Source organism: Oncorhynchus kisutch, linkage group LG11, assembly GCF_002021735.2.
Source record: "Oncorhynchus kisutch isolate 150728-3 linkage group LG11, Okis_V2, whole genome shotgun sequence".
Classification (NCBI taxonomy): domain Eukaryota; kingdom Metazoa; phylum Chordata; class Actinopteri; order Salmoniformes; family Salmonidae; genus Oncorhynchus; species Oncorhynchus kisutch.
In genome coordinates this window covers 53135971-53161815 of record NC_034184.2, presented here as the reverse complement: position 1 = coordinate 53161815, position 25845 = coordinate 53135971, and the positions used below count along the sequence as shown (strand labels likewise).

At 44.7% G+C, this 25845-nt stretch overlaps 1 protein-coding gene across 4 annotated transcripts in view; it reads right to left on the bottom strand.

Moving 5' to 3' along the window:
- Nucleotides 1-10328: 10328 nt before the first annotated feature.
- LOC109899541 (zinc finger protein 438-like) overlaps nt 10329-25845 on the bottom strand; it is a 100835-nt gene continuing 85318 nt past the window's right edge. For all 4 annotated transcript variants that reach the window (XM_031835946.1, XM_020494870.2, XM_031835945.1 and 1 more), the window contains 2 exons: nt 15425-17284; nt 10329-15228 (listed from right to left, as the gene is read on the bottom strand). In XM_031835946.1, coding sequence (XP_031691806.1) covers nt 14625-15228; nt 15425-17244 — 2424 coding nt within the window. In that variant the 5' untranslated portion in view covers nt 17245-17284 and the 3' untranslated portion in view covers nt 10329-14624. The remainder of the gene's footprint in view (nt 15229-15424; nt 17285-25845) is intronic.

The window sequence follows — 25845 nt, the reverse complement described above, 5'->3', positions numbered from 1 at the left end:
TGAAACTTGCATGATCTAAACATGGAATATTGCATTAAGAGTAATGCAACAGTTATCATTTTGAGCAGTTGTATCAATTGATCGTTAGATCATTGTAATGAAATGAATAGACAGTCATCTCAGATGTAATGTGTGAATTGTATTTTGAAATGGTAATACCTTGATGTTAAGTTGTGTCATTTTGAACAGGCGATTTTAGCTAAATTAACAAATAATTTTAGCTTTATGTGTATTGTGTCCAAGCATTTGGAAAAAGGGTTAGAGTTTAGAAAAATTGGTTGTTTGTTTTGTGTCTAAAAAGGACATCAAGGTTCTGAAAGTAGTGCCAACGTGATTGTAAAAAACTGTAAACCCAGAGGGACTAATGAATGATATAACAGAGTCTATCAATTTGACATTTTCTTAATTCCTTAACTTCCTTCTCTATCGCTTAAACTTCCCATGAATGGTGAGAGACATTGAAGCGTTTTGGAGGATGTTAAGTCAGTTTCTGGTTGGAAGTGGGTTAGGGTGTGTTTGTATGGAGGTACGGTTGTATTAAAAGGTGGTAATCTTCACACAGCTCCCTGAGGGATTCAGCCTCTCTGGCCTGCAGTAAAACAGTAAAAAAACGATGTTTCGCTTCTCCTCTCCTTCGCTGAGCTGACCCGACACCTCTACTTGGCAGGTGCTAGTTCTTGGCGTCTCCCGTTGCCCACTGTGATGCAATAAAACTAGCTTTCAGGATGGGGGGGGGAGAAAGCATGCCTGCTTCCAAGAGTCTCTAGCCGGAGAACATTATTTCTCACATTGTCTCCGAACAATAGGTCATATCCTGTGAGCCCAATCCCGTGAAAGCACTGAAAAGCTTGCCAAGCTCCAGGAAGCAGGCAGAGAGTGCAGCAAGAGACGTTGTCGTCACACATACACGCACACGCAATCCCACATACACACGTGCACACGCAAACGTTGGCGTCAGAGAGGCCTAGCGTTGAGGTGATGGATTGGTATGGTAGGCTGGGTTTTTCCATCCAGGCACCAGAAAGTCTCTCACACAAGTTCTAATCTGATCTGCCTTGAAGCACATTAACCAGAGAAGAACCCAACCACTAGAACACCCACACATTCATAGCAGTGTAATGAAGTTTCTTAACAATTTGTAAATGTTCATAACATGGAAGATTCATTACTACTCAATTATTATTCTGGGAAGAAGGTAGCTACATTTACGGTCCTAATATGCCAGCATCACCATTCAACACAACTGCCTATTGTCAGTCAGCCATTCTACCTCTGCCAGAATTGGAAGTGAGTTGATTACTAAATCATTGATAGTGCTGCCTGGTTTCTGTTTGGCCAGCGTTGTTGGTAGTTTCGATGGTGGTTCCAGTGATTTCTCACCGCTGACTCACCACGCACAGGTCATTATAACAACACAGTTACTACACAGGACATTAGCAACACAGTTACCACACAGGATATTAACAACACAGTTACTACACAGGACATTAGAGGAGGTCAGATGAGGAGAAGTAACCTCACAGTCACTCTCCTCGCTTTCAGAAAAGAAAGAAAAACATTTTGGCAAACGCACCAATAAACACTTCACAATTATAACGCTTTTGAAATCCCTTTCTCAGTAGTGAGTGAGTGGGCATGTTGACTGACTGACTCTCACTCAGTGTTGCATAACATTGCTTGGTTTATTATTTGTATTATTGAAGCATTTGGCTCTGATTATCAGGCAGATGAAACGGTAAGATGTTAATGTGTGATTTTCCCTGGGAGGTTATTGTGTGTGTGTGTGTGTTTCCCCTGAGTGATTAGCTAGCTGTGCTTCATAAAGCTGCTAACAGGTGTTTACTCGGAGAAGGAGGAGGAGTGATTCCAAAAACAACAAAGCACCACTATAATTGAAATGACTATTGAACAGATTCACAGATCCCAGACTGTTGCTTTAAACAGAATCGATGCAAATTATACAGACCACAAGGAGGCTGCTGAGGGGAGGACGGCTCATAATAACATCTGGAAAGGAGCAATGGAATGGCATCAAACATGTGGAATCCATGCGTTTGGTGTGTTTGATACCATTCCACTAATTCCGCTCCAGCCATTACCATAAGCCTGTACTGCCTAATTAAGGTGCTACCAACCTTCTGGAACTCAACCTGCCTTATTGTTTTTTTTCCCCTTCCAGCGTGGGTTGCTGTCATTGTATATTAATTGAATTTGAACAGGTGGCTAGCGCTCCAGCTTTACAGTATAATACACTGAACAAAAATATAAACGCAAAATACAACAATTTCAAAGGTTTTACTGAGTTACAGTTCATATAAGGAAATCAGTCAATTGAAATAATTGTGTGAAGTTGCTGGATATTGGCGGGAACTCAAACATGCTGTTGTACACGTCGATCCAGAGCATTCCAAACATGCTCAATGGGTGACATGTCAGGTGAGTATGCAGACTATGGAGGAACTGGGACATTTTCAGCTTCCAGAAATTGTGTACAGATCCTTGCGACATGGGTGGCATGCATTATCATGCTGAATCATGAGGTGATGGCAGCGGATGAATGGCAAAACCATGGGCCTCAGGATCTCATCATGTTATCTTTGTGCATTCAAATTGCCATTGAATAAAAACCTGCCCATACTTTATAACTCCAAACTGCAGTCAATCAAGAACCTGTAAGGACCGACGAGCGCCTTCCCTGAGATGGTTTCTGACAATTTGTGCAGAAATACTTCAGTTGTGCAAACCCACAGTTTCATCAGCTGTCCGGATGGACTGGTCAGAGACGATCCCGCAGGTGAAGAAGCCGGATGTGGAGGTCCTAGGCTAGCGTGGTTACACATGGTCTGCCGGTTGAACGTTCTGACAAAATCTTGGAGGCAGTTTATGGTAGAGAAATTAACATTAAATTATCTGGCAACAGCTCTTGTGGACATTCCTGCAGTCAGCATGCCAGTTGCTCCCTAAAAACTTGAGGCATCTGTGGGGCATTGTGTTGTGTGACAAAACTGATATGCCACACCCTTCAGGTGGATGGATTATCTTTGCGAAGGAGAAATGCTCACTAGCAGGGATTTAAACACATTTGTGCACAACTTTTGAGAGAAATAAGCTTTTTGTGCGTATTGGAACATTTCTGTTACCTTTTATTTCAGCTCATGAAACATGGGACCAGCACTTTACATGTTGCGTTTATATTTTTGTTCAGTGTAGCTTAGGATGTGCATAATACTACCCTTTTTCTTTTCTTCCAACAACGCCAATGTACTGTATGTGTAATCTATTACTCAGAACCGGTAGTACTCCATATTTGTAATAGCTTCCAATGTGTTTTAGAGGTGCTCCCTCGCTCGCTCTCCCTCGGCACATGGTTGGTGAGATGGTATAACATCCCCCAGAGTGTATAAAACGGCCTGCTACAGCGAGGCGCGGCAGTGAGCAGTTAAAACCTGTCAGCCATTTAATATGAAGAGCAGTGTTGTAGTACACGAGTCCGGTCTCTGTCACGCCTGCTCCTGCTCCTCCTCTCTGGCGATCGAGGGCGCCAGGCTGCCCATCATTACACACACCTGTCACCATCATTACGCGCATCAGCGCTCATTGGACTCCATTACCTTATTTTTTGCCCCTCCTATATCTGTCTGTTCCTCGGGTAGATCCCCGTGTCAGCATTATTGTCATTTTGTTTTTCCCCTGTCCAGACACGTTCCGTATAAAATTACTGTCCTTTACTTTTGTTGAAAGATATCATCAAACATTGTAATGCTTGGCGGAATTTCCTTTCTCCACTAATAGGGGAGACTGAGATTTTTTGAGAGTCAGACGCTCACTAAGGGGAGACCGGGGGAAATGTTAATATATTTTATCTTTATATCTATTATTTAGAGTGATAATGGTTAGTGACATTTGGATTTGGATTTCCCAGCATGCATTTCAATTTTATTCTGAACGTCTAAAGAATCCATATGTTCTTCTGAAATACTGGACATTTTGAAGTCTTATTATGGTGGCGATCTGACACAATTACCATCATGGTCTTGAATTGGACTCGCATTTTTAGAGTCTTGGTTTTGACTCGGACTCGCTTTACTGTAGGTGGTCTTGAGCACAACACTGAGAGGCGCATACTGAAAAGTAGTTCCCCTCTCTCTCTCTCTCTCTGTCTCTCTCTCTCTCTCTCTCTCTCCCCCTTGAGCTCCCTCTCCCTCTCTCTCCCTATCTCACTCTCTCCCTCTCTCTCTCTCCCTCGAGCTCCCTCGAGCTCCCTCACTCTCTCTCGCTCTCTCTCTCGCACTCTCTTTCTTTCGCTCTCTCACACACGCTCTCCTTCCCTCTCTCTCACACTCTCTCTCATTCTCTGCTCTGCAGCATAACATTGTATTGATTATGTTGATGGAAATAAAAAAGCGTTGTATGTCAGGCCTGTGTAAGAAGCAGCACTCTGTAAGGTAATAGGTCACTGTTCTATTACAGTATCTTCTATTCAGTAGGACCCAGGCAGGCAGGATGGATATAGAGCTGTTTTGGATCTATGCCATCACGGGGGAATGTACTGTATGTTGAGGGGATTATTACCAGAGAGTGACTGCTATGTCCACATAAGAGGTTGTGAATAGGGTACCACTTGGGATGCAGAGAGAATATACCCAACAGCCCCAGACCCACCTCAGATCAGATCTGTCCAGGGGTCCAAAGTGACTACCCTCTTTCACTGTCTCTTCATCCCTCCCTCTCTCCCTCTCTCCAAGGTAGTGGTGCACTTTTCTGCTGTGCTGAGCAAACAAGCAGCAGCGAGCCCTCCTTGTTTTCCTCTCCTCCCCTCTCCCCCTATCTTCTCTTCCATTACATGTATATTCATCACCTCTGCGTTTTCCTCCCAAAAGCAGTGAAAGGAGGGGAATTATTCCTGGGCACTGACAGGAGGGCCATGGAAGCCCCCCAGGGGTGTTAGGAGGGTGGGGGTAGAGAGGTGTGCAGTCAGGGGAGCGTGGACGGAGGGAGGGAGAGAGAGAGAGGCTCACTGAGCCAAAATAATTTGTCTCATCCAACCGCTGCAGAGAAAATGGATGAGTATAATTGATTCTGACTACTTAGGTCAGATCCAGGCTCCTCCCCAGGGAGAGACGGTGTATGAAGCCCAGTTAGAGCTCACCCGCGTGGGGGAGGGATAGGTGGAAGGGGGTGGAGGTGTGGAATATCACTTATTAGTCATACATGTGTGCGAGCGCGCGCGCGCACACACACAGACACACACATACACACACACACACAAAAGAACGGTCAGACTTGTGCAGTGGCGTTTGATCCATTAATATCTAGCTGCATGGTTATATTGTCACACATTTCTCTTAGTGAAATTGATAGAGCGAATTATGATTCAAACGGTGAGGGTGTATAAATGGATGATACTGAATCCCACCTCCTCCTCCTCCCAGCTTTATCCCTGCCATCACCGTCGTTATTCAGCGACACCACATCACATCTCCTACTTCATGTAGGAGCTAATTAACCTATCAAATCAGCCAGGGGAATTTCCCAGCTTGTCTGTTTAATTGCAGGTGGGGGTTTAGAGGGATAAGGGGGAAGATGGGTGTGTGAGGGAGTTTACTCTGCTCAGAGCTCCTCCATCAAAGACGCACAGGCACACAAACACACACTTACTTTACATACAGTGCATTCGGAAAGTATCCAGACCCCTTGACATTACAGCCTTATTTTAAAATGGATTAAATCAATCAATCCTCATCAATCTACACACAATACCCCATAATAAGAAAGTGAAAACAGGTTTTTAGAAATAGTTGAAAAGGTATTAAAAAGCTTTAAACAGAAATACCTTATTTACATAAGTATTCAGACCCTTTGCTATGAGACTTGTAATTGAGCTCAGGTGGATCCTGTTTCCATTGATCACCAATTGAGATGTTTCTACAACTTGATTGGAGTCCACCTGTGGTAAATTCAATTGATTGGACATGATTTGGAAAGGCACACGTAAGGTCCCACAGTTGACAGAGCACGTCAGAGCAAAAACCAAGTCATGAGGTCGAAGGAATTGTCAGTAGACTTCCGAGAAAGGATTGTGTCGAGGCACAGAACTGTGGAAGGGTACCAAACAACTTCTGCAGCACTGAAGGTCCCCTTCCAACCTGACCGATTGAGAGGATCTGCAGAGAAGAATGGGAGAAACTCCCCGAATACAGGTCATACCCAAGGCTGTAATAGCTGCCAAAGGTAAATGGTCTGAATACTATTCTTATGTAACTGTGATATTTCAGTTTTAAAATCACAAACATTTCTAAAAACCTGTTATTGCTTTGTCTTTATGGGGTATTGTGTATAGGTTAACGAGGGGAAAAAAGCGTTTTTTTTTTTAAAGTCGAAAGTAGAAAGACTTTCTGAATTCATTGTGAAGATGGGCAGAGGGACACCCCTCCAACCATACAGTAGCTACCTTAATAAATATATTACCGATTCAGATGCACCCATATCTGGGCAAACATGGCTATGCGCTAACCCTGTTAGCTTTGTGCCATTGCAGACAGAACTGTGTGTGTGTGTGTGTCCATTCCTTCATCCTCCTGCAGGCTCATTTCATTAACCTTATTTGTAAGATTGCTCTGTAAATGTAGGTTACCACTCAGGCATACATTATTCCCTAAAGGCAGAGAGACATTAGCATCCTGTTATCTCCGTAGAGCCCCCTGAGCGGTATTGACTCTGACTTGGGAAACATGCTCTCTGTCACCTCTGCTTTCATTACAGCCGGACAAATGGTGGTCGAGAGACTGAAAAGGGATGGGACAGCTAGGGAGGGAAGAATGGCGCTGGACAGAAATATAAACTTTTCCCGTGTAGCCCCTTGTATAGCCACTGTGTAATCTCGTGTAGCCCCGGTGTAGTCCATTGTGTAGCCCCTGTGTAGTCCATTGTGTAGCCTCGTTGTAGTCCCTCTGTTAAGTGAGTGCCAGATCAGGGCTAAGATTGAGTTATGTGTCTCACTCTGAGGACCCTGAGCAGATGGTTGAAGTCCCTCTGGGGTGAACAGCGCCTAACTGACTGTGTGTGTGTACTTATGTTGCACTAGGAGTTTGACCATCTGGATCAGAGTACACTGAGATTCCCGTAGTGGATTGGTGGATTCCTATTTCAGTGACATGGAATAGGCAGTGTGTGTGCGTGCGTGCACGCATGTGTGTGTGTGCACTTGCTGTTCATTCATTTACATCCAATCCATCAATAGGGGGGGTAATGTGTCCCCCATACAGGATGAGGACTGGTGTCTACTGTACTGGTCTAAATGTACCTCCAGTGTTCATCTCTCTCTTTCTCCATTTAGACACTGGGTAGACTGATTTCTTTCTCACCAGCCTCTCACACCATCCCTCTCTACATCTCGCTCTCTGTCTCTCTCTCCCCATCCATCTGTCTCTCCATCCAGCCTTCCCATTGCTCTCGCTCTCTCCAGCCTTTCACCCGTCATCTATTATTTACCTGGTATCTCCTGCTGCTCATTAGCTGGGTAATATGGGAGGGTGTGGAGAGGAGCGAGCCGGACAGCTTTGAAACATGACAAGACCAAGCGGGAGCAGAGCAGCCCAGAGCAGGGTAGAGCAGTGGAGGAGAGCAGAAGGAAAATCTTACCCCTCAGTGGCCTTCGTAAATGTATGTGATCTCTGTTTTACAGTGTGTACCTCATGGTACAGTTATGAGACATCTTTTCAAGAAACCAAAGACCTGGGTTGGAAAATCAATGACAGAGACAATCAAAAATCCAACCCGTTGCTCGTCCACATGGGTGTGTCACAAATGTGAGGGCAATAATCCACCATTATATAAACCGTGATCTTGAGCGAGAGAGCGTAAAAGGAATAGTTGACAGAAGGCTTGTCCAGTTCAAGAGTTGGGTGTTTTCCCCAGGTTTGACCCCTCTACCTTAGTGTTGGCCAGGACATCTGTGGTCAGTACGGGTCACATTTTACTAGCCCATAAATCGGTCCCTCTGCTCCCCTAGTGAGGTCAGCTTTGCTAGACCAGGACCCCCTGGGTAGTGTTTAGGGAGTCACATTACCACTTCTCAATTTTTAACCAAGCTTACTACTGAGACCAACTCAACTGGTTGGTCCTAAATTTGAGCCATCACAACAGAGAGCAACATTACTTTCAGAACACTCTCGAGTTCATGTTCTCTTTTCTGAAAGGGGTGCTTTGTGTGTGAATGTGTGTGTCTGTAAACTCGATCTGACTGATCCCGTTAGGAATGGGAGGGGAAGTTATGTCTTTGATCTTACCCCCTACCGATCTCCCCCATGAGAGGCTGCTCTCCTGTGAGGTGGGAGACACGAGGTAGTCAGTGTGACGGCTGTGGTACATGTTAACCCTGATTAAAGAGAAATATGCATCCAACAGCGTTATAGAGCTTTCCTTTTTATCTGCTCTCACCATGGCGATAGCGATAGTCTGTAGATTGGAGTTGATAGCATTTTGAGTTGTAACACTGACAGTGTTACACAGTAAATCTGCAATGCTGTTTCAAACGTGGATGTTTTGTATCGTGTATGTGTTGGACCTTGGGGTTCTATTCAATCAGATCCGCTTTAGCCGACATCCGCATAGCGGTTGTTTTGGCGGTCTCGGAGGTGGAACTGCATTAGAGCCGTTAAATTCACAAGCGGCTCCTGGCATTATACCTAAAGTGGACATTGCCATTGGCTGCACAAAGTCACATTAAGAGAAATCGCATGTGCATCCTGAGTGTAGCAGTGGTCTAAGGCAATGCTGAGGAACCACTACAGCCTCTGGTTCGATCCCAGGCTGCGTCACAGCCGGCCCGTGACCCTGATGGGGCGGCGCACAATTGGCTCAGCTACGTCCAAGTTAGAGTTTGGCCGGGGGATTTCCTCGGCTCACCATGCTCGAACGCTTGCTAGCTGACTTCGGTCGTCAGTTGGATGGTGTTTCTTCCGACACATTGGTGCGGACAGCTTCCGGGTTAAGCAAGCAGAGTGGAAGGTCATGTTTTGCAAGAAACATGACTCTCGAACAGTTGGGGAGCGATGAGACGAGATTGTAACTACCAATTGGATATCACAGTTGGGGGTAAAAAAAAAGAAATCCCACGCAGCCTTGTTTACAAGTTCGAACACTGGAATGTGAGATTAAATCTATACCTCGATTTAGTTTAATGATTTTCAATTTGAGTCATTATTTCTATATAGCCTACACTTTCTCATTCTGAACTTCTAACACGAGTGGGATGGATGTGGATTGATGACGATGATCAAGAACAGTTGCTCATCGATTTGACAGTCACACCTCCGACACTGGCAAAACATCAGCGATGCGGGTGTCGGCTATCACCGGTTAATGCCTGATCTGATTGAATCTAGGCCTTTGGTCTCTGTAATTAATGTTGTCAGGTTTGACCCGAGCACCTGAAATCATACCCGAGTTCACCTCTGACCCTTGAACCTAGGACATGTTCCTCTAAAACAATTAGGGCCGAGGGCCCACATTCCACACGGCAGTGACGAAAGCACTAATGGAGAAGGTATCACACGAGTTCATGGAGAGAGTAATGTCCTTTCTCCATTAGAAGAACCAAGGAGGAAGTCAGTGTTGGTTCCTAGAACTAAGCGGTCCATCCATTGCGATGTAAACATGTTTCCATTGCAGTTACACCTGGCTCGTCTTCGAAGGGGAGAATAGTAAAGAGAGCAGGAGAGGTAGACAGAGAGAAACTTTACGGATGTTTGATCATTCCCGTCCATTAAAAATGAATCCATCAGGAGGCATATGATTATTGTTTTGATTCACATCTCATTCATGCACACAACCTCTTACTCTTCTACATCTCAACCTCAATAGGAAGTCTTCTGGAAAAAGGCTCCGTGATTGTGAGATGAAGAATCAAGTGGCTTCTTGCTACGTAGTTAGATAGTGAGGTGTGTGTCTGTGTGGGCAAAACAAGAGTATAGATTACCCCCCCCCCCCCCCCCCCAAACACACACACTCATTCAATCATGGGGAGATTGGATGAGGTTGCATTACGAAGATGCCCTCTGTCAGACAGATAGGTATGAGGTATTGAGGCATAATGTAGGCGCTTGATAACCCCTCTGGCAACCCTAGTTAACGTGGTCCAGACACACACACACACACTCCTCCGACCCAGACCCCAAACACCTTAATGCTCAGTGCTGACTGCACACGGTGTCACTCAATGAATCCCTTTCCAAGCATCTCTTCTAATGCATGCACACAGATATTCCAACTGTGTGTGTGTGCGTAAAAGTCATAAAAGGAAAATAAATAGAAAACCTAACATAAGCATGGATTCATCCTCCAACTTTATTGTTACGTACAACAGGGTTGGTTCTACAGTTACCTGAGCAGGATAAACATACTGTTATTGGAAATAAATATGAATTTATTTATTATCTTGTTAGATATCATCACACAGTTCTCATCATCTTCAATAAAGCATACGTTTGTATCATTCTGAGAAAGGTAAGGTTTTCAGGTTCACTAACAGCTACGACCACAAACACTTTCACCCAGGTTTTGACAGTCACCATTTTGTGAAACAGACATATTAGCTATGTGATTACTTTCACACCATTGATTTGTTTGTGCTGCAAGACACTGTGCCAGACACAAGCAAGTAGAGCTATGCTCAGCTTAAGTTGCCGGTTTGACGATAATAAACAAATTCCTTTCTAGTTAGTTTCCTCCATTAGAACAAAGCAGCATATTTACTATATATTCTATGCAAATATATATTCTCAATATACTGTATCTATACATAGCTATACATATATATATATATAATCTAACTATAGAAGTCTATATTCAATATGTATATATAGAATTTGGTAGGGTTTTAAAACATTCAAGGTACATTCACTTACCATGTGATTTCTTTTCATACGAAAAAGGTTACACAGTCTGACAAATGTTTAAACCACATCTACCATCCCTCTACAAGTCAATCTCCCAACCAAGAAACACAACATTGAACATCCCCCATCATAAGAAGCAAACAGAAAACAGGCTTTTCTGCTCAGTTTCCAAAGACCAATCATAGCATTAAGAAAATGTACATACAAGTTTGCTTCAGTCTAGTATTCACACCCTTGGACTTTTTCCACATTTTGTTGAGTTACAGCCTGAATTTAAAATGGATTAAATGGAGATGTTTTGTCAGCGGCTTACACACAATACCCAATCATGTCAAAGTGGAATTATGTTTTGAAATGAATTCAAAATGAAAAGTGGAAATGTCTCGAGTCAATAAGTTTACAACCCCTTTGTTATGGCAAGCCAAAATAAGTTCAGGAGTACAAATGTGCTCATCAACAAGTCACATAATAAATTGCATGGATTCTGTTTTCAATAATAGTGTTTAACATTATTTTTGAAAGCATTAATGGAATATCCGTTTGGGCATTACACTTCGGATGGTGTGTATTCATTTCCATAAAGTGCATTAATTACACTTTGGATGGGTGTAGAGGAAGGGAACCGCTCAGGGATTTCACCATGAGGCCAATGGTGACTAAAGCATTTACGGAGTATATTGGCTGTGATATGGGAAAAACTTGAGGATGGATCGACACCATTGTAGTTATTTATTACTTTATTTAACCTTTATTTAACTAGGCAAGTCAGTTACAGTGCCTTGCAAATGTATTGACCTCCCCGTGGCGTTTTTCCTATTTTGTTTCATTACAACCTGTAATGTAAATTGATTTTTATTTGGATTTCATGTAATGGACAAACATAAAATAGTCCACATTGGTGACATGAAATTAAAAAAATTACTTGTTTCAAAAAATAGCTAATAATTTACAAAAAAAACGGAAAAGTGGTGCGTGCATATACAGTCAGTTGAAGTTGGAAGTTTACATACACTTAGGTTGGAGTCATTAAGACTCGTTTATCAACCACTCCAAAAATGTCTTGTTAACAAACTATAGTTTTGGAAAGTCGGTTAGGACATCTACTTTGTGCATGACACAAGTAATTTTTCAAACAATTGTTTACAGATTATTTCACTGTTTCACAATTCCAGTGGGTCAGAAGTTTACATACACTAAGTTGACTGTGCCTTTAAACAGCTTAGAAAATACCATAAAATAATGGCATGGCTTTAGAAGCTTCCGATAGGCTAATTGACATCATTGAGTCAATTGGAGGTGTACCTTTGGATGTATTTCAAGGCCTACCTTCAAACTCAGTGTCTCTTTGCTTGACATCATGAGAAAATCAAAATAAATCTGCCAAAATTGTAGACCTCCACAAGTCTGGTTCAACCTTGCGAGCAATTTTCAAACGCCTGGAGGTACAACGTTCATCTGTACAAACAATGGTACGCAAGTATAAACACCATGGGACCATGCAGCCGTCATAACGCTCAGGAAGGAGACGCATTCCGTCTCCTAGAGATGAATATACTTTGGTGCGAAAAGTGCAAATCAATCCTAGAACAAAAGCAAGGGTCCTTGTGAAGATGCTGGAGGAAACAGGTACAAAAGTATCTATATCCACAGTAAAACAAGTCCTATATCGATATAACCTGAAAGGCCGCTCAGCAAGGAAGCTGAAGCTGCTCCAAAACCGCCATAAAAAAGACATACTACGGTTTGCAACTGCACATGGGGACAAAGATCGTACTTTTTGGAGAATTGTTATGTTTGGAGAAAAAAGGGGGAGGCTTGGGCCAAAATTCACCCAACTTATTGTGGCAAGGTTGTGGAACATTTGAACCAAGTTCAACAATTAAAAGGCAATGCTACAAAATACAAATTGAGTGTATGGAAACTTCTGACCCACTGGGAAAGTGATGAAAGAAATAAAAGCTGAAATAAATCACTTTACTATTATTCTGACATTTCACATTCTTAAAATAAAGTGGTAATCCTAACTGACCTACGACAGGGAATTTTTACTAGGATTAAATGTCAGGAATTGTGAAAAACAGAGTTTAAATGTATTTGGCTAAGATGTATGTACACTTCTGACTTCAACTGTATGTACTCACCCCCTAAATAAGATCTGGTGCAACCAATTACCCTCAGAAGTCACAATTAGTTAAATAAAGTCCACCTGTGTGCAATCTAAATGTCATATGAGCTGTCACATGATCTCAGTATATATACACACCTGTTCTGAAAGGCCCAGAGTCAATAACACCACTAAGCAAGGGGAACCACCAAGCAAGCGGCACCATGAAGACGAGGAGCTCTCCAAACATATATTTAATCCATTTTGAATTCAGGCTGAAACAACAAAATGTGTAATAAGTCAAGGGATATGAATACCTTCTGAAGGCACTATAAAAAGTTATATTTTTGAAGACATACCGACAGTTGTATTTTGTTGTACACAGACCTCAAGTGCACCAATTCCACAGGTTTATACTGAATAATAGTTGGCAGCATTAGTTCAACATTTATGTAAAGTCTTTAATGTAATAGTAACAAATTGAGCTAGTTTTGTCAGTAGTCAATCAATCACCCTTTCCATTATCACAGAGTACCCAAACAAATATATATAATAATATATCATCTGTTTATGAGTCCTTTATTGATTATTAGCCAGAAATAAGGTTCTCAATCTATTTTCAGAAGGCCTCAGATGTTTCAGTCAGGTGCTGGTGTACTGAGAAGGTTTTCCTCTAGGTCAAAATAGCTAGACATATACCATTTACCGTACTCATTTCACTGAGGGCAGAGTGGCTGCGGCTTTTCGCTCCTCCCTTGTGTACTTGATTAATTAAAGTCACTAATGAGGGCTTAATTGAAGAAAAAAACTAAAACCTGCAGACACAAGGCCCAACATTGAATGAGTTTGACACAAGGTCTATAATTAGTTTTCAACCAAAAAGTACTTTCAAATTACTCATGTCATTTAACAAACAGTTTCACTGTGTCTGTGGCGAATAATGTATCTAAATTTTAAAAAATAAAATACACAATACAAAAAAAAACCTATCCTTTCCATTTTATGAAACAAAATATTAAAACACACAACTCAAAACCTAAACACAAAATCAGAACTAACAAAAAACAGTGCAGTCCATAAAATATCATATAATAATTACTAATCTATCAGGAGGATTCTCAAACAAACTAACCTGTGCTATAACTGACCTCTGTACGGCCTAATACCATTTACACACTACTGAGCTGAGCTGCACTGTACTGCACTGGCCTGGTTAGGAGGTTAGGCATCCACCATTCCATAGTTGCTGGAACTGTGGCGCAAAGGACCATTTGAAAATAAAATGTCCCCACTGTATGTTTGGGGTCAGCTCGATAGTGTAGAAATGGAATAACTGCGTGTGTTTGAGAGCAGCCCACTGTGCAGGATGGGCTCAGACAGACACAGACAGTGAGTGCGGTGCGTCCAGGTTGTCTTTATTGCAGTCAGGCTGCCCCGATTATTAGCTCTCACAATGCCTGGAGATGTTTAACATCGGAAACCATGTTAATATGGTATAGCAATCTTCTGATGCACTGTTTGGAACCGTCGCTTCATTAGAAGCTAAAAAGAATCAGTAAAGTCAATCTGAGATGTGCAACATGACTGCAATGGAAACAACCTGAAACGTGTCCAGTGCCATGTTAATGTGGGCTGTGAGAGGGCAAGTCCATCTCCCTGTCCCCTGAGTAGGAGCTGAGGGCCTCCCAGAGTACCTGGGTCTCCTCACAGTGGTGGTGGACCGCCCAGTGCTCCATCACCTCCTCCTTACTGTCCAGGACCTGGCTGCACAGCACACAGTTAAACACTGAGCCCTGCCCGAGGACCCCTCTCCCTCCCCGGGCTGAGCGGCCGGTCGGCTCCCCCTCTCCATTCCCATCGTCCTCTGTCCCCCCCTGGTGGTGGGAGAGGATATGACGCTTCAGCTTGGAGAAGGAGAAGAACTCTTCGTCACAGCTCCCACAGCGGACTAGGTTCCTCTTCTCATTGAGCTGGCGCCAGTAGTGCGCGGCGTGTTTCACCAGCTCGTCCTCAGCCTCCCGGCCCCCTTGGAGTGCCCCTCCCAGCCCGCCAGCCCCGTCCCGCAGGTGCACCTGCACCTCCTCCCCGTGCACGTAGAGCAGGTGCAGCTTCATGTCGGCGAAGGTGGGGGTGATGGCCTGACAGCGACCACATTTGATCTGGAGCTCCACCGGGTCTTCGCGCTCCTCCTGGCCCTGCTCGTCCCCCTGGTCTGGAGACATCGCCCTGGAGACACATACAAGATGGAGACAGACATGATGGAAGGAAGAACTCTTGTTGTTTTATGAAAATTGGTGAGAAGCTAACAATATTCTAAGAAATGTATCAAACTCACAGTGACCAAAAGTCAAGAGTCCTATTGATGAGACAAGTATATCAGTATGTAAGTACTATTTATAATTCTGAAAATGTAGGTAGTCACCCCTCCACAGGCACATCGTCTTCATGTTGGCTGATGGATGGCTCCACAGTCAGGATAACCTTATGCACCTCCCTCAGATGGCTGAAGTACACGCCCACGTAGCCAAAAGCCTTCTCACAGAACTCACAGCGAAGTGTCCGGCGTGGTCGGCCCTCTGAGTGGTGCAGCTTCATGTGAGTGCTGAGCGAGCCGGAATGGGCATAGGCCTTACGACACACTGGACAGATGTAAGGCCTACTGTTGGTGTGGCTGTTCATATGGCTCTGCAAGTGGTGTTTGAACTGGAAGCAGCGGCTGCAGGTGGGGCAGTGGTGGAGGGGCCGGCTACTACCCAGGTAGACCCTTTGAGAGGAACTACCCCCTCTCAGGTGAAGCGTGGTCGAGGCTGACTGGGGCTGGCGAGGACCAGGCTCCAGTACCTTGGCAGAGAGTTGGTGCTGTACGAGGAGCTCTGGTTCCAGGCTGTCAGAGGAGGTGAGGGAGGGCAGGCTGACCAGCTGGGGAACGGTCTCCATCAGCAGCATGTGGTGAGGCTTGGGTCTGATGCTGCGGTACTTCTTAGAGATGTCCACCTCCCTCTGCTGCGAGATGACAGCCGAAGGAGAAGGCTTATCTGGAACCCTCCTCCGAAAGAACGACAAGGATCTCTTCTTCCTTGCCTCAAAGGCCAGAATATCCTCCATTGTCTTCCTCTTCCTCCCCCTCTTCTTGCCCGGTGGTTTCTGCATCTGAAGCGTTCCCAGCAGCGACAGGGTGCCAGTGGTCTTGGCCTGAGGCTGGCTCTGCAGCAGGGAGTTTGGCATGTGGTTCTGACAGAGGGCCTCTGCAGTCTCTGGGGTCTTGGACTGGGGATCAGAGGGATACGGGGTAAGGCCGGGCAAGCCAGGCTGGCTGGGGAAAGCCTTCTTGGGGGACATGGCGTTGAGGTTGAGTTTGGTGGCTGGTATGAGGGTGCTTTTTATGTTCGAGTAGGGCAGGATGGGCAACTTGCCTTTGGGTGGGGAGGGTATAATCTGGACAGCTTTGCTGAAGATGGCTGGAGAGAGGACAGTGATGCTGCTACTAGCTGGCTGTGGATGGGGCTGTTGGGCTACAGGCTTGGGTTGGCATGACCTAATGCCAACCTTAATGTTGCTCTCTTCCTGTGGCAGTTTGACTGGGGAGCTTTTAGTAAAACCACCAGATGGGTATTGGAGGTTCTGCAGCATGCTGGTGACGGGGCCCGGGCCGGGGGCAGGAGTAGACATGTGGTTGATGGTGGTGTCCACCACTGCTACTTGCTCCAGTGGAGATCCAGAGTAGAGCACAGCGTTGTCCGGGAGCAGGGCTGTGAGGGCTGAGATCTCAGAGGAGGCTGTGGAGTCGATCAGTATGACCTGTTTTGATGGCTCCTCCTTGGGTTCCAGCGATGACAACTTCTTTTTTACTGCCGCTATTGACCTTTGTGGCCGGGTTGTCACGGCAGTGGGTGTGGCTAATTTGACCTTCTCCGGGGTGCTCTTGGCCCTCATTGGCTGGTATCTGGGGATGGGCAGCTTCAGGTTCTTCTGGATTGTCTGTTGCTGCGGCTGTTGTTGCTGTGGAGATTGAGGGGATACGGAGGGCGGCAGGGCCACTAGAGAGAAGGTGCCCTCCTGTCCTGCCACCTGCATCAGGGCATAGTTCTGGGCCGGGACCAGGATGGATTTAGGGCTGACGGCTGTAGATGCTGCCTCTGGGAGGGCAGAGGGATGCTGGCAGGACAGGACGGCGGTCGGGGAGGGAACTACCGCTGCTGGGGCCTTGGGGGCGATGCTTCTGAACTGGAGGCTCTTCATCATCTAGCCTGGCATAGAGGTCTAGACCCAGACCTGTCTTAGTCTGTCAACAGAACAACAACAACAGTGAAGTTTGAGAGCTATTCCCAACAACAACAAGGGCAGTTAAAGAAGTATTCCAACAAAACATTGTAGAAAGTTTTGGCCACAGAACCTACTGATTGCATGCCATCATCTGGCATTGAGGTTTACATTTGTTTGTCAATACAACAATACTGATCGAGATACCAACGTAATATCCTGGCATATTTTTGGTCCCAGACCCCAACTATTATGTTCTTAGCAGGAGGGTTAACCTTAGTGTTCTTAATGGTGTCGTTACAAAGTGGTTAACAGTCTGAGATGTGAGACACAGGTAGCATCCGAAATGGCACCCTAATCCCTATACGGGTGCACTACATTTCACCAGGGCCCATTTGGGATACATCCTGAGATGAAAGACAGACCGAGGCCGTAACTGACATGAACATTTCTAAAGCTTCCACAAGAAGACTACTATCCTGTGGTTCTTCTTGCACACACAAACATCCCCCCCACACGCACACTACCCCCAGGCACAGACAAAGTGCCCCCTTTGATTTGAGCCCATCGTGCATCCTAGTTACCACTGTGGCTCGGCGGGGTGCTCCCTGTACCCCCCTCCTCCCTCGTACCCCCTGTGGAAGGATCAGTCAGTAGAGCGTGAAAGCTGCCCAAGGGCAGGACAGACAGGAGCTTTACCACCACATCAAGAGGGGTTACCTCTGTGTGTGTGTGTATTACCTCTGTTAAATCACTGCCCATTCTCTCTAGACCAGCAGTAGTAAAGCCTAGCTGTGGGGCTAAAACAGCCTTACTCACAAAGCCCCACATTCTGAAATCCTAATGCCCCATATCGACAAATGATATTTCACAGTACAACACCAGGGATTAGGCTTTAAAGTCAGCAGTTTACAGTAATTTTGGATGTCGAACATCGAAAAGCCTAGGAAGGGTTGAGTAAGGAGGAGTCCGGGTAAATGATTGACTACTTTATAAAAGGTGTAGAATGGTCATAAACTTCATCTGAGCTACTTGATCAACTCTAGTAGGCATGTGTAGGCCTATACTGAAGCTTAAAATAAATTCTAAGTAAATATCCACATACATGTGTTCGAAAATAAAGATTACAGCAGAATTTTTCAAATGAACGTGATTGTAAACAGATGATTTTGACAGGATTTGAATATTTACATTTTTTTTTAAATCCGACTTTTAATACCAATACCAGCCTTATCGTGGGCCTGTGTCCAAGTTGTGTGCATGATACCTGTCAGATTCAGAAGAAAACACCAGGATCTAAATGTACATAGGTAGCTACTCGCACATTGCTACACCTATCCAATCTAACAACTTTCAAAGGACATAGGCTGAACCAATGCTTGCATTCATTTAAAAAATATAAGGATATAAACCCACATTGTTCAAAACCTGGAAGTATTTCAGTGTGAGAGCAGATAACATGCTGTGTAGACACTGTATAAATTAACTCCATACAACTGGAAATAATTCCCTCTCTGTTTGGACAGTTCCAATTCCAATTCAACTGTGAGTTTGGTCATTTAGTCAACAGAGGAGAGTACAGCGGTAGGATATCTAGAATGCTCCCAAGACTTGAAGGGGGCATGGATGGTGTGCGTGTGTGTGTGTGTGTGTGTGTGTGTGTGTGTGTGTGTGTGTATATATGTTTGGCACTGACAGGCTACCCAGGAGGTTCCTCCCATCAACTCAGAGTTTACAGTTGAACCCCAAGAGGGAAAGGGAGGGAAGAAAGAAAGGGAGGGAGCGTATTATGCAGCCGCGCTGAAGCCAAGCAACCAACCACAGGCAGCGTTAGGCCGGCTGGTGGGGTTGCTGTCGGCTTAAGTCAGACTGATGACTTCTCACGGGAAAGACTGGGTGAGAACAAAGACAGAATGATGAGAGAAAAAACGAAAGAGAGTGAGAAAAATGAGTAGACACTAAGTGTCCAGTGGCCTGATCTGATGAGAATTGATAGCAGTGTAGCACTGCAGCTGGTGTGTTATAACTGAGGAGGAGTAGCTGCACCTATGCTCCTAGAGTGTGTCCCAAACGGCCCCCTATTCCTACTTTTGCACTACTTTTGACCAGAGCCCTATGGACCCTGGTCAAAAGTAACCATTTGAGACGCAGTCCTAGTCTCCAGAGGTGGTGTGCTGCTCCAGTAAAACACACCAGATAACCTCCCAGACTAGGGCTGCTACAGGAAGTACAGTGGTGGGGAAGGAGACAGAGAGAAGGACTGGAGTGGTGTTGAAGACTATAGCCTCAGGCTAGCTGCATCCTGTCATCTAGTCAGAGTGTATTTAAACCACAAATTCCAGATCAAGAACAAAATCCTAGAACTGACATCTCTCTCCTCTGCCTTCTATTTGTTGCTTTGCACCCTGCTCCTCGCGGGTTCAAAAAATAGCAGCCTCCCCTTACCCCTCTGTCCATCATGTATCTCTCTCGTTCCTTTTCCTCCTCTGCCGTTCTTCAGGCCCCTCCTCCTCCTGCTGCTTCCCTCTCTCTTGTTTAGGGATTCTCCTCTCAATGTGCGTTCCTATCTGCATAATGATGATGCCAACATCCCTCCCTCACTCCTGCCCCCTTTAGCCACATGTTGACCTGCTCTGGGGCGAGGGGCCTCGCTGTTGAGGCCCCAGTGTCAATCACATTATAGCTCCACAGCAGATGAAATAAAGAGAGCAAGCAAGAACAAAATAAATGAAAAGATAGGAAGAGATTGACAAAGAGAAAGGTAGTGAATGTGTAGTAAACCCCTGTAACCCATTGTCCTTTCTCCCAGTTTATGGTAGGCCAAGGGGGTAGTAGTACAGTGGTGTATAAGGGGGTGGTGTATTTTGCATTGTGGGTGGTGGTACAGTAGCGTATTAGGGCCGGCCTCCCCAACACACCTGCGACTGATGATCATGATATAAGTACAGCAGGGAGCAGCAGCAGAGACACACAGGGTTGGCCCAGTGGCAAACTAGTAGGGTTAACTGGAGCGAGAGAGCATGAGAGAGGAGAACGGGTGAGAGGAGGAGGGGATAGGACGATTTCTGACTGCTCCTCCCAACCTGGACTCATATCAGACAGCTACTTTGTTGTTGTTATTGGAGTAGAGAGCATTTTGATTGGCTGAGCACACAGACAAGGAGGAGAGCAACATTAATACAGGGCAGGCTAGCGTCATATGACATAAGTATGAGCAGTGTGGCTCTAAACGTAAAACAAATATGGCAGAAATCAATTTCTTTTTATGTGATAATATGAGTCTATACTGTTTCAATTAACCTCAATATACTAGTGTTGTATTTAATGAGCTTTCTACATGTACATCATATTCTCTGTCTTTTCTAGTAGAGACGTCTTTACCCAAGCCTCAAAGAAACAAAGACACTTAATCTGGTGCAGGCTTCAAACCGCCAGCCACTCTAATCTACAATGGTTCAGGGGTCAGGGATGGGCTGAGGACGGACAACGGGTTTCTCTGGCAGTAGAGGGGGGAGGGAGTCAGAAAGAGAGCGAAACCAGTAAACTATAGCTGTGCCGTCCGAGCCAGGCCTTCCCAGCGTCAGCCAGAAGGCCAAGAGGTGAAAGGTGAGGTCTGGTGTTTACGTTAACAGTCAGGCAAGCCATCGTCGGATATGATCAATATGCCTTTCTGGTATTTTTTTGCATTGAACTATCACCAGGGTTACGGTAGGGCTAGGGCATTGCTTTGGCCGGACCGGTGGGACAGTTCACGGACATATCCATCCGTGTGGAATGGAATGTGCTGAAGAGGCCGGATTGATACAATCCAGCGGTCAAGGGGTCATGCTGCAGCCAGACAGACATAGGTGATGTTCCAAATGGCACCCTTTTCCCTAAATAGTGCACTACTTTTATACCAGAGCCCTGGTCAAATGTTGAGCACTATGAGCCCTGATCAAAAGTAGTGCACTATTTAGGGAAAAGGGTGTCATTTGAGACACAGCCAGACAAAGAGAGCAGCCAGTAGCCCAAATAATTCACTGACCGACCGCTGATCTGATGTCTCCCTGATTGGTTTACATGTGGGAACTTAGGCCTATAATTGGTTGTAATGACAACCCAGTTACGAACGGTCATATCAAGTCCAATGTTGTGGTCTAGGAGCATTGGTCATGCACTGCCCCTCTCTCTCCACTGTTGTGGCCTTTGGTCAGATTAAGGTTTTGGCCCTTACTTTGTCTGGCTCCAGACTGGTCATGGCTCTGTCCCACAAAACAGTACAATATATTATGGAGAATGAAATGAATTTTCATTCTTTGTGAGAGTTGTGAGAATTCCATCTTCATCGATTTCTACAAGACAGCCGGTAAGCAGGGGCAGCATGTGCCGAGTGTCTCAGAGCAAGAGTGCTGACTTAGGATCAGTTTGGCCTTTTAGACCAAATCCTACTCTGAGATGGTTGATTACAGCCCAGGGTTTCCGTCAGGAAAACTGGGTGCCGGATAACGTGACCGGGAAGATTTTAATTTACCGGACCAATATACCCAATTAGGTCATCCACCCACGGTGCTCAGAATGACAGAAATCACATTTAGATGGCAATTAATCTTAACAAAACATTCAACTCCTGTATTGAAGCAGTCAATAAAACATAATTTTCAAACATTTGCCAAAATGCAATTTGCGCCACTCTAAACAGCACGCTTGAGGAGAGCGTTTCCATGTAACAGAGATTAAAATCTTTAGAAAAGTAGAGAGGGAATCTAAAGATGTGCCTTCAGCTTCTGGACGATGAAAGAAATTTGATATGAAAACCAATAGAACAGGAGAGCTGGTTTCAATGGCATATGAGGAAGTCTTTATAAAATAATAGCCTCCACGTTTCTATGGTCGGATTTTGCCTAGGCTACTTTGAAGCAAGGTAAGACATGCCTCAATGTGAAGTAAAACATTCAGGTTTCAAACAATGTTTTCAAAATGCATACTGCCTTCAGTTCTCATTGCAAAGTCGTGGGTGATGCGCTGATAGCCTGCCTACCATTGCCCATGCACTTGAATGGCAAATGGGAGGCATGCCTCAATTACCATTTGAGAATTTAAAAAAAATAGCAGCTCTTTTTAATCCTGAAAATCAAACTATTCAAAATGAGCTGAGAAGCTGAAGCAGCAGAGTGATAAAAAGTCTCTGTACGCTGTGCTTATGCGATAAATACAATTAACGATTAATGAAAATACACACGCTCCAATTTAATGATTTTTTTTAATGCAAATGAACCTATAGAAGGATAAGCATGACGGGCAAACGTATTTCAATCAATAAATACAAATCATTATTTTGTAATGGGATTGATAGTCAAACCCTGATACAGCCCAAGATAGAGCTGTGCTTGTCTCGTCTCAGTCCGTGGAATAAAGAGAGAGGAGGCTTCTTTTTCTCCTCAGATTTTTTTGTAGTTAAAAATCCATCAAGAAACCCGGTGCTTCACATGGAGTTAGAACAGAAACTTCAAACAGCAGGACAGAGAGACAGACCCTATATAGCCCCCCCCCCCCCCCATATCAGACCTATGCCCCTTCTGCCCACCCCATGCCCCCCGCCCCTGGGGCAAGGACCTCAACATGACAGCAGGACATATGCCCAGGCCGTGAGCAGAGCAACAGGCCCAATCCCCACTCTTACACCCGCCCAAGCCCCACCCTGCAACCTAAGAGGTATGTATCAGATGCTCTGCTCACACCTACTGTGACGGTCCGGGCCTAAAACACACAAAAACAATACTAGACACTATGGAACACAAAGCTTTTACTAATTCATCCTGGAATATACAAGGTCTGAGGTCATCTGCCTTTGGCCTGAAGAGCAGGAACCCAGACGTCATCAAGAAATTGGAAATACAGACATTGTCATCCTACAAGAAACATGATATAAAGGAGACGGACCCACTGGTTGCCCTCTAGGTTACAGACAGCTGACAGTCCAATACATCAAACTACCAGGTGTAAAACAGGGAAGAGACTCGGGGGGTATGCTAATTTGGCATAGAGCAGACCTAACCCACTCTATTAAATTAGTCAAAACAGGAACATTTTACATCTGGCTAGAAATGAATTAGGAAATGATCTCAACAGAAAAAAATGTCCTCATGTGTGCTCCCTATATCCCCCCAATAGAATCTCCATACTTTAACGATAACAGCTTCTCCATCCTAGAGGGGGAGATCAACAATTTCCAGGCTCAGGGACATGTACTAGTCAGTGGTGACCTAAATACCAGAACTGAACAAGAACCCGTCACCCTCAGCACACAGGAGGACAAACACCTACCTGGAGGTGACAGCATTCCCTCCTCCATATGCCCCCCAAGACACAACTACGACAACACAACCAACAAAAACAGGTCACAACTCCTGCAGCTCTGTCGGACGCTGGGTATGTATATAGTCAATGGTAGGATTCGAAGGGACTCCTATGGTAGGTACACCTATAGCTAATATCTTGGCAGTAGTACTGTAGACTACTTTATCACTGACATCAACCCAGTCTCTTAGAGCGTTCACAGTCAGTCCACTGACACCACTACTTGAACATAGCTATGCTCAATCATGAGGCATCAAAGCCTAGACAAAAGGTTTCACTGTAATAGTGAAGGTGTAAACTTGGCAGTAGAAAACCTAAACAGTGTATTTGACTTCTGAGTTTCCATATCAAACCTAAGAAAATTAAAAACAATGACAATTGGTTTGATGAAAAATGCAAAAACCTAAGAAAGAAATTGAGAAATCTATCCAACCAAAAACATATGATGAATCACTAAAGCAATACAGAAATAAACTATGGGAAAAAAAAGGAACAGCACGTCAGAAATCAGCTCAATGTAATTGAAGAATCCATAAAATTGGAAAACTCTAAACAAACAACATGAAGAATTATCTATCCAAACCAGAGATGCATAAACCACTTCGCCGATCTTTTACAAATAAATCTTATTTGTCACATACAGGTTTAGCAGATGTTATTGTGGGTATAGCAAAATGCTTATAAAAAACGAAATACTGCAAAGTTTCCTAAGAGCTAGAAGTACGGCAGCCCTCTCTGTCAGCGCCATTTCATCGGTTGGCTCTATAACAAAGAACAAACAGCATAAACATATAAATGATCAAATACAAATCTTAGAATCAACTATTAAAGACTACCACAACCCACTGGATTCTCCAATTACATTGAATGAACTACAGAAAATACAAACCCTCCAGCCCAAAAAGGCCTGTGGGGTTGATGGTATCACTAAATGAAATGATAAAATATACAGACCACAAATTCCAAATTGGCTATTTCTTAAACGTTTTAACATCATCCTCAGCTCTGGCATTTCCCCCAATATTTGGAACCAAGGTCTGATCACCCCAATCCACAAAAGTGGAGACAAATTTGACACGGCTGGAGGTGGAGGATGGAGGGGGGTCTGGAATGGAGTGCCGGGGGGAGGGGAGAGTGGGAAGGGCGAGCACAGCAGCAGTCAGCCCAGTGGAGGCCAGGCCAACCTCCCCAAGGTCTTAGCCCAGATTAAAGGTCTGGATCTCTGCTAGATAAGGGCAGGATGCGGGGGCAAGCCTTCATAGACAGCAATGTCCAGCGGGCATGTTCTCAGCCACCCCCCCATAACCAAGGTACTCTCCTCAAGCTAACCAGGTCCACAGTCTAAGTGTGTGTGGTACCACAGCCTTGAATTATACTACGATCTGTATGGTACTGAATACGAGTGTACACTAGGTATCGGGCATCATCTACAGTTCAGCATCAATTGTGTCCAACAAATTACAGCAATAGGCTTTTTATATTATTTCTTCATACACTTTCATACACTCAGACACCACATGCCAGTTCATTATCAAAACACAGAGAGCTGCATAACACCTGACCATAACACTATCCTCCTTATATACAAAAACTCAAACAGGAAGTACCAGTGACGCACTCAATACGTAAATGGTCCCATGAAACGGATGCTAAGCTACAGGACTGTTTTTCCAGCACAGACATTGAGGAGTTTACTACATCAGTCACCGGCTTCATTAGTAAGTGAATCGACGACGTCATCCCGACCTGTTTGATAGCTCGTCGTCTCCCACAGTGACCACCATGGATTACAGGCAACAGCCTCACTGAGCTAAAGTCTTTAGCTTTCATGGAGCGGGACACTAATCCGGACACTTAAGAAATCCCACTTCGACATCCGACAAGCTAATACGAAATCCTGCTACAACATCCAATGAGTCATCAAACAGTAAAAGCGCCAGTACAGGACTAGGAATCCTACTACGTCGGATGTGGCAGGGCTTGCAAACTATCATGGATTACAAAGCTAAACCCAGCCGCGAGTTGACCAATGACGCGAGCCAACCAGGCAAACTAAATGCCTTCTATGCTCGCTTCGAAGGCAAGCAACATTGAGCCATGCATGAGAGCAACAGCAGTTCTGGACGACTGTGTGATCTCAATCTCTGCAGCTGATGTAAGATCTTTAAACAGGTGAACATTCACAAGGCTGCGGGGCCAGATACATTACAATGACACTTAGTCAGAGCTTGTGCTAACCAGCTG